The sequence below is a fragment of the Fulmarus glacialis genome, unplaced genomic scaffold (assembly GCF_000690835.1).
Source record: "Fulmarus glacialis isolate BGI_N327 unplaced genomic scaffold, ASM69083v1 scaffold31413, whole genome shotgun sequence".
In the NCBI taxonomy this organism is placed as follows: domain Eukaryota; kingdom Metazoa; phylum Chordata; class Aves; order Procellariiformes; family Procellariidae; genus Fulmarus; species Fulmarus glacialis.
Genome location: NW_009204250.1, coordinates 3,515 through 13,767, shown reverse-complemented (window position 1 = coordinate 13,767; position 10,253 = coordinate 3,515). Strand labels below are relative to the sequence as shown.

The window sequence follows — 10,253 nt, the reverse complement described above, 5'->3', positions numbered from 1 at the left end:
ACTGATCTCGACAGGAATTTGGCTTGCACGAGAATGGCAAATTTTCAGCTGAGAAAGCTGAATAAATGTAGCGCTTTTAAAACCAAAACGTTGTTACCAAAGAGTCTGGCCTAATAAATCATCTTCAATGCACTAAAAAGGGCAAAGAACATGAATCTTGGCACCTATCTTGCTGTTTATTTGGAATAATCTTTTAGCAATTTTGATCCAATGGGAATGATGGATTAGTTTTAGAGAGCTAGCCACATACAACCTAACATTTGACTGAAATAAACTGATTGTAACAGGTTTGAAAAGGAACAACCATATGCATCTTATGTACCACTCAAAAGCTATAAAACTACTGGGCAAACAGCATAGTGTATATTCGTTCTTATACATATTTAAACTTTGCTGAGGTATTTCTTTAATTACAGAAAAGCATCTTTAAAAGCAATAGGAAAAAACCTGAAAATATGAGTTATGTTCTGCACAGATTTTGGGAGGAGAAGGAATTAAATTGTATTAAAGGTCTGTAATCATTAAAGGAATAACCACTTTTATTAGTATCGATTATATCATATTCTTCCTTGGCTTTTTATTCCTTCAAAGCATTACAAAAAAATGTAAGGCTGTGACTTTATAAAACATAATTTTGCCTTGACTTTGCCCGCCTGTGTTGTAAAATAACCTGAAATACTTCTGTCTTTTTCCTATGGAAAATATTACCCAGTGCCCACCTCTGTAATGGACTGATGGTGGCCACACAGCTGTCGGATACCCGCTTGCCTCCTCCATGAAATGGGACAAGCCATCTCTTGCACAAAAGCAAGATTGTTTTCATAAATGCTAGCTGAAGTCAAGTTTCTTTCACGCAGAAAAATTAAGTATAGTTTGTTTGTTTGAATTTTAACATTATCTGATAATTTCTACCTGCAACTAACAGTTATTTATTTCTCTATAATGATGATACCTAGACTGTCGTACAAGTTGGATTTCTCACCCATATATACTTCAGGAACAGGAGGAATGTATACATCATATTTAGAGTTTATCCTAGGCAGATTCTGAGTTTGAAGTGCAGTTTTCTAATCCTTTTAAATACAATCAGCCTATCTTGATTGCGACACTAATGTTAAATGTAACTGCAGCCATTACCAAGTAGTTCCATAAGTGGTTTTATTACTGGTTAGATTTTACAAATTCTGGTATTCGAACAGACTTCGACCTTAAAATTCTAAAACAACAAAGCAACCAATGAAAGGCTTAGGACTATTCAAAGTAACAAACTCTTAACATTTTTGCCCTGGTCATAAATATACAGAGAGAAAAAGAGAGAAGTGGACATGGAATCCAAAGAATGTAGATAAAACAGTATATAAGGCACATGGCAGTCTTTGAAAATACAGAAGCTTTAGCCAACTTAAATTAATTGCTGTTTCCCTTGCTCAGTCCACAAAACTGTACAGTTACACAAATGTTGTGTTGCAATAGATCTTCCAAGTTATTCTTCAGTCCATACTCCGTAATACCAGAACACTACATTTCCTTCTGTTTTTTAGGAGAGATCCTAATTGTGGTTAGTCAGTTGCTCAAAGCCTCTATTAAAATACACTTGGAATTTCAACTAAGAATAATTTCTTTTTTAAAGAAATTATTAAGAAAGAGTCATCAGAAAAGATTTGTAAGAGTTGTCTGTGAAGGACTTCGAGATTCATGAACCTCAAGACTTCCGGGCACTGACGTCAAGACAGATGTCACAGTAGGCATAGTAGGATTAGTCAAGTCCGTTAAAGTAGTGGGAGTGCTGGATGGACTCATGGAGGCATTGGATATTTCTGAGGCAGGACCTGATGGGGTCCCTGCTTGGAGTGTTGAGTCTGAAGTCTTATCCACCCCTGTGTTTTCTTGACGTAAGAGGTTCCGTCTGAATTTGGCTCGAGCATTTTGAAACCAAACCTGAAATAGTTTAATATAACAGGGTAGCATTTAAAGAGCTGCAGTGTTTAAAAAAGCAAAAGCATACTCACAAATTCACCAACACTTGAACTGTGGAAGATGTTTTTACTGGTAACATGTTAGAAAAGTAGCCCCAGTCATGAGAATTGTCCTCTGCACTTTTCTTTCCCTCTCCTGCAATCCTGTATAAACAGTCTGCCTGGGACAGCAGTGGACTAAGGATAGAGGAGGGGAGTCTTTCTGTGCAGGCTGTGTATAAGGATGCTTAGAAATTTGGCAGCCCGCAGGAATCCTCGATTGCCCTCAATCCCAGAAGTATTTGTCTGGATGAGGCAGACATCAAGTATCTGACGAATATAAAATAACGAGTTTCAGCACCCTCGTATCTCAAGTCCATCTCCCATCGTAAGCAGCAAGTGACACAGACCAAGCACCCTGCCTTTCTGCGGGCCCTGAGAGCTCTCCCAGGAACTTTCCCATGTCTCAGTGTCAGCAGTGCTCTCGCTTTTCTAAAAGGACTGTCCCTCTTTCTTACTCTTCTTTTACTCTTCTTTCTCAAATGCTTCAGCTCCCTTCTCCTATGCCAGTCTCCTTTTTCAAACGTTTTCAGTACTGGAATGATGTCAGGAAAAGAGGCTTGAATGGTATTAAAGACCCACATTGCATTAAAAACTGTGATTTCAGTAGAAATTATATCCACATACAGAAATTTTTCCAAGATTGCTACTTCTTGCATTATTTGATTATTATCTATGAGTGAAGGACAACAGCTATGACTTCTTCTTTCTCAGTTAATTTTCAGTGTTTAGGTCCAAGTTAATAATGCTCTCCACTGTCTGCAGGATTTGTTTAAAGATAAAATATTTTTCTGACCTATTTGAAAATAGATAAAATAAAATATGTTTGTGAAACTTGCATGAAGTCTAGGTACAGCATATTACTTTGACTAAATTTGAAAATGTAGTTAAATACCCTGTGTTCAACCTGATATATGTTGATAGCAGGTAATTCTACTGCTACAAACTAGCTGAAATTTCACTGTGCTTATTTATCAGAAGGCCTTCTGTCATTGTTACATTCTTTACGATGGACTCAATCCTGATCCTACTGTCCTCACGTTGACCTGCTATAAGGAATATGACTGAATCTTTCCATTCCAGATGCAGTGAGCCTCATCATCTCTGTATCTGTCGGAGAAAGAAACCGAGCGAGTGAAAGGATCTGCATAGCCATACAGTGTCTCCATCAGATTTCTCCTCTGTGGCCTGTACAGGGAAACTGAGTGCGTGGAGCTCACAAGGCCACACCAACCTGTACAGAAATTCTGACCTGAACCTCTGAAACAGCATGGCCCCTGCCATAGGATCCGCTTTAAGCCAGACCGCTAACAGAAGAGCAATTCGTAAATATGAGCAGTCGTGTAAGGTGTTCTCTTTGCACTCTCAGCTTGCCAGCCGCAGTTAGAACTGATGAACATGTCTCAGCTGTTTTTCCTCTGACTGGTTTTCTTCTCCTCTATGGATGGTCCAGACCCAAATTCCCCCTACTGAGCACTCTTACTTTTTCTCTGGAAAGCTTTCTCCCCCAACCAAGGGTCTTTAAGGTGCGCAGCCTCTCTCTTGCACTCTCTCCAGGGAATGCCACAAGGAAATAATCCTCAGGCACAAATTCTAGCAGTGGCCATAGGAGCTGCATTCATGGGCCATGCATAAATCACATCCCTACAGGTCCTTGTTTCTGAAAGCTTAGTATTTATGTTGGCATTTCCTTTGTTAAAACACTTAGTTTAAAGGCCATATATCAGTTTCATATATGACAAGAAAACAAAAATCTCCTAAACTAGCACTGGCAAAAATATACTCATGATTTTATAACGTAGTCCATTATAGTGGTAACCTGTTAAAGGACAGCAATGTGGTCAAAACCAGGCAAAAACAAATGTGATTTTTTTGCCTGACACATTCACAACCAGTGTCCTGTCATATGACTGTTAATTCAGAGCCACGCAAGAAGGGGGTCATGGAAGTGTGCGTGCGTGGTTCTGAGCAAAGCGAGGAGCCTCGTGTGCAGGGAATGCATGTGAAGCAAATCAGTTTGTTCTGGTCATCCAAGCCGCAAAGTCTCAAGCGCCAACTAGTTAGGAATGGTAAAAAACAGCAGTTTGAACATTTATGGGTTTTTTTACCTTTCAGTAAGAGGTAATTTATATTTGTCCCACAAAGTAATTTGGTTTTGATTTTTTTAATATACCTTCTAGCAATTGTAAAAAGGATAACACATACAAAGGTGAAATGAAAGTTTAGAGACTGCCACTGTTGATATGTATGTGTACCATGGTTACGTAGTAATTAAAACAAAACCACTAGTTCCGTTGCATATACACATACTTCCGCACAATTTCACACTTATGTTTATTAAAAACATACATATTTATATATGCAGTAGCTCCAAATATGAGTAACATTTCCATTCCTATTCACAAAACAATTTTCTTGCTTAAAATGTGTAAAACTGTAGAAGGCACCATAACTATTTCGTTCATTTACGTTTTTACTAAAAGTTCAACTGCTCCTTAACCTTAGTAGGGCAAGAGACTCTACGGTATTGCTTCTGTTTGTGATTTGAAACATCTAGTATGTAAAGAAAATTGAGCAAGATTATTGGTGCTTATGTGTTCCCTTTTATCTGCCATTTGAAAACCTGTGCTCAGATGACTATTAATGCTGCTTTCAGGAGCCGCACATACAAGATGGTTCATTCTCTCTTTAATAGTGGTAATTTATGTTAGTCATAGAAAATATTCCATAATCTTATAAGTATTATTCAAAAATAGACTACTACAAATAATATGACTACTTTCACTTTCTTCCTCACTTTGATATTGTCAAGGTTAATCAGCTAATGGTTATAAAGCTCTTCAAAATTGTCCAATAATAAACATTCATGTTATTACTGAAAAGGCATCTAAATATTTGTTAACTGAAATTCTGAAAATACCTTGTCTCACGATAGAAAGGGATAACAAAATAATTATCACAATAGTGATATTCTGGTATGCACTTAAGATATGAAAGTATACAGCAAAGACTTCATGCTGAAGAGTAGCAAAATAATTAAAACTATTGTTTTCTGCATTGTAGGAATGTAGGCCTGCTTCTCTACTGCCCCGTGTCATTACCTATAGCTGTGCAAAGTAGTGTGTAAGAGCTGGCAAGTCAGGGTTGCCCATGCATAATGGCAGTAGTGCTGTATGCTCACATTGGCAATTCAGGCCCTGCACCTGTAACGGTATTACAGTAAAGTAAAGAAATAATAACCCAATCATACATAACTGAAAGAATTGTTCCAGAAGGACTTATCTCACATCAATTACACAATTAGGAATCTGGTCTTCAGTACTGAGGAATAAACAAAATCATTGGGAAGTATTTAGTGTTTTTCTGTCCAACTGTATCATTATAAGGCTGAGCTATTTCAAATCAAAGGGGAAAATGTGAACCAATATTCCCACTGAAAAATAAAAGCAGCTGCGAGACCCACCACTGATCCTACCACATTCTGGTTAGTGGGGCTGGGTGCCTGCAGCTGGACAACTCAGCAGCTAGGCAGAATAATATTTACTGTGGTTAAAATATTATACTATCTCTTCAGTGATCTGTGCAGCTAACTTTTTGTCTCCATCAAGTAAAATAGGAATAAAATAACATCTCCATATGATTGGGAAGCATTGAAAATAAATACGCTAAGTATTGTAAAGGATTCGGATGAGAATGAGATCATCTAATCACCTTAGATAACTTTATTTTCTTGTTTGTAACACCTCCATTGTTGCAACTGTTATATATTAGTTGTATGAATAGCTTGTGCTAACATTTAGGTTTACTGAATTTTACTAACTAGTAAGTGGAGAAACAAAAATATAAAGGATGTTGCACCACAAAGCAAACTACATTCACTCATTGCGCACACATTCTAATTACTCTGTTGTAATTACTAAACACACAGTTAAAGGGGAACTATGGGATATTTTATGAATGGAGGCTCGGTAAAGAGTCTGCAGTATGCTATCCTAAAGCAAATCTTCACTGAAAGGTAGCGCAGGGGACTCACGCATGATTGTGAAAATTTTCATGCTTGTTGACTACTGGAAACTGAATTAGCAAAGTTCAAATGCATTCAGTAATCTTTGTAGGGTTTTCATAGCAACTTTACTGGGGAGTGATTCAAGAAAGAATGAGCAGTGTGCAAGACACCCACTGAAAAATAACGCTTTATGTTCCTAAACTGCTTTTGGCATGGATAATCATATTCCAGACTCCTGGGGAGAGAATAGGTCCATACCTATAGCTAGCAAACCATATCTTCTTAGGGCTATCTACTTCCACCTTCCCTTTCCAAACTTAGAAAAAGAAAGACCAATTCCCAGAAGAGGAATATTTATGCCAGTTAGTTAGCTCACAATTAGCTGGTCACTTTAATTATGAATGATAGGTTTCAATAATGGGCTTGTGTTGCCCAGCTGCAGTACAAGAAGTATATGAATTAAATTGCAAATATAAAGCTAAATTAGAATGCAAATAAATAAAAATAGGGGTTAAAAATATAAATAGGTTTACTGTGATTCTAATGTGGCTACTAACGAAAAATAGTCTGCATTACAAAGCCACTGAAGGAAATGTAATTTACGAAGCAGAATGTTACATTTCCATGCCATTCCACTTCTGGACATGTGTAGCTGATGACTAATTGTATATAAAGCAAAGACAGAAGTCAGGTCTTCCAAATCCAATATCACAGATCATTAAGAATATGGCCAAATTCTCTGCTCATCTACAAATAAAGCACCCTCATTACATGTTATGTGGGACTGTCTGTATAGTAAGGGCATTATAGCTGTTTCCTAAATCACTAGGAACTCTACTACGTGTGTTTAGGAAGTACGCTGGTTTCAGAACAAGAGAATCTGTTTCTCCTGATCTGCTGCTTTGTATTTTCTATTAAAATATATTCTATTGATGATATACAAAGAGCCACAATCCTTTATCAACTGAACTGAGATCTGAACATACAGAAAATACAACAGCTTACAAACACACCTAATAACAACACAGGGAATGCGGAAGATTTCTTACTACTGGCAAGTGTGCTCATACTTCTGGGAGTCCATGCGCCTTCGGTATGTAAGACAGACTAATACTAATGATGCTTGTTTAGACCAATAGTGTCAGTGAATTACTTCGTGTTCCATAAATAACACAGATGGAATGCCAACCTTTCTGGCTCAAAAGAATTAACAAGTGACACTATCTCAGTAACCAACATCATGAAGAGTTTTCCCCAGCAAAGAGCAACCCTGAAACTCATATAGGTGAACTTCAGTGTTTGAAAAATTGCCTCTCACAGGTTAGAGATAAACCAATTGGGCACAAAGCTTCTAAAATCCAAAAAACAAGTTTGTTTTTTCATGGCCCAAATAAATTTTCAAAGAAAAAGTTCAAAAAAGTATGGAGTAGAGAGTGCTCATAACAGACAGGAAAACTCAAGAGATACTCGACAAAGTATCACTCCGAGTCATTTTCTTGAAGTGCCTCCAACAGCATCATCCTCTGGGTGCAATCCTCACCACCAACTATCACCTTCCACCACTCTTCAACTAAAGGAGCCCAGACATAAAGGAGTATTTAACTGTGAAAGTAAAAGAATTTAAACACCAATTACCAAAACAATGAAAAAAGTTTAGTGGAATTGTAAGGGACTGCGGCAAAAAAGAGGAACTATTAAGCACCTTAAAACTGCAAGATGTGGTGTGTTTTAGAAGGAAACAGTAGCAATGAAGAAACTGAAAAAGGGAGTGAGGTGTAGTGGAGACATAAAGTCCAGTTTTGGAGACAAGTAAATACATTTTTAAAAGGAAGGAAGAAACAGAGACAGTAACTTGGAAAAAAAGATTGAAGGAAAGAGTCATTAGGTGAAAAGAGAAGAGAGAGATGGAAGTCAAAGTTGATGTGGAGTGAGGAGAGAGAACAGAAAATTGATCAAGAGAAAGACACTTTCTAGACACTGATCTTAGACATTTCTTAATGCACTATATGAAATTTCTCAGATAATTCAGGTGTGAATGCACTGTAACGGACAGAATAGGTATTACTGAAGTGTCTGAACTCTGAGGGTAAAATAAAGGAGAAGTGTCAAAATAAAGAGAGACAAATGCAGTAAATTATTTTGCCCATGTGCATGGATAAAGGAGAGCTGCTATGAGAGACACTATGTCAAGTGTTAGGATGTGCACTAGTTATATCGGAGGAATCTGTTCCACTACTGCAAATCAGCCTCATAAAAACAAAAAAAATCCAACTATGGAGGACGTAGCCAAGAGAAGTAATGACATACGGTTTTTCATTAGTAGTTTTTACTGGGAAGCCTGCAAAACCTTTATTCCTTCTTCTGTTAGGTATTAACACTGTAAGGTCCAGAGTCTCTCCAGTGAATTCAGTTTTCCTCAATAATTTTGTCTACTGCCCTCCACTTGCCTATGAATTTGCGAGAGCTGTCCACAATGCTTTCCCAGGAGTCTGTCTCTGAGCCCTACCTGTCTCTATGAAGCTCACAAACCATTTTTCTACAATTAAGACCTGTTTAAAAATTTCAGCAATAGATCCTGGAATGCCATGGCTCTTATATGCCCAAATTTATCTCTAGGTGTAGTTATTTGCATAAGTGCCCATTAAAGTTGACTTCTTGAATCAGAACTATAAATTAAAATGGAGCTGAATCAACTAATATTCTCACCTTTGCTTCCCATAATAGTTCAAACGGAGTGTATATCCTTGAAGCAAGAAAAATCCAGCTTTCAGAGAAAAAGTACTTTTAAAATGCAGTCTCCTTTCATTCTAAGTTACTAAACTATGAATAAAAAATTAATCTTTGAAAAATTAAATTTATGTCCACTTCAGTTATGAAAGAAAAGATATCCTCCTTGTCCTGATAAAATAAATTCAAACTGCTGATTAATTGCTTATAAAGGTAAACATTCACAGTAATTTCTAAATTAAGAGCTCTCTATTTACAGTGAACGCACTAACTAAAATAATTCACTTTTTCTTACAGCAGATTGGAAGCTAAAGCATGCACCAGAATTAACTAACTACAGGAAAACAAGTAGGGCCCCAAACCTTCACAACTGTCATTAAAAATTAGAACCCAAGTGATCTACTTTTGGGAAGCTGGAAAGAAATAACTTTTCTCATACTTCCTAGGGTTTAACTGAAGTCTCATAGAAGGTATGAACAATTAAGAAAAGCTTTAAAATCAGCAAAATCTATGACATTTCAAATGTAAAATTGATATTTTATTTACTTTTCAAGACAAAAGACTGCTCTTCTTACCTGAAGAACTCTTTTGGTCAGGCCGGTTTTCTGAGCTAGCTGTTTCAAGTCCTTGGCATCAGGATTGTGGTTAATAGCAAAGTATGACTTCATTGTCCGCAACTGGTGGTGTTTGAATGATGTCCTCATGCGCTTTGTTTTTTGATTGCTGGGGTATTGCTGGTCTCTATCGAGGTGGTCACCATCGTTTTCATTGCAACTTAAAGCTTAAGGCAACAAGAGGAAAAGGCGTGTAAATCTATTGCTCTGTGACCAACATTGTTTGCAGTTCATCTGAGTGCAGCAATTAAAATAACATACCATGGCATGTATTGTACTGGTACAAATCCTACTTGCCTTCCCCTCCATTTCTGCACCTTCTATTTTTCCCTTACAATAACCAGCCTGCAAGGACCCTCACCTGCCTCTTTATGGCTTTTAAAATGTAAGGTCTGCTTCCCTTTTTCTTCCCCCCATCTCCGCACAGCCTTTCCTCCACTTTCTGCTTGTAGGACAGTAGCTGTCCTCAACTCTGAAAAGTGTCTTAATGTACTTTGTATCACTATAAATTGCATTGTAACATACAAAGAAAGCTGTACAATGCAGTCCACTTAAATCTGGATGGAACAGACCAGTTAAAATTATAATTATTTCCTCCATCAAACTAAACCCTGTAGAGTACAAGAGAGACCATTAAATGAAACACTATAAAATAAATAAAGTTTGTGGGTACCAGACAGCAAATTATTACTATACTTTGACTAAGTAAAGAAATAAAGCTGTTAATACAATGTATCACTGGCATGCCAAATGAGAAATATCTTTTTAATTATTTATATGTTTATATTTCCTTTTTTAAAAAAGTATTTGCAAATACTAGTTTGAATGATCAATTCTGTTAAATCCTTTTGAAATCACTGAATGACACTGATTGATACATTTGCATAAATC

At 37.0% G+C, this 10,253-nt stretch overlaps 1 protein-coding gene across 1 annotated transcript; it reads right to left on the bottom strand.

The window, feature by feature from the left end:
- Window positions 1-1,144: 1,144 nt before the first annotated feature.
- LOC104074714 (LIM/homeobox protein Lhx2) lies at window positions 1,145-9,529 on the bottom strand (the record flags this gene model as incomplete). The annotated part of the gene is made up of 2 exons (XM_009574929.1): window positions 1,145-1,938; window positions 9,324-9,529. Coding segments are annotated over 2 exons (494 nt in total), but the record flags the coding sequence as incomplete, so codon positions are not given.
- Between the last annotated feature and the right edge of the window lie 724 nt (window positions 9,530-10,253).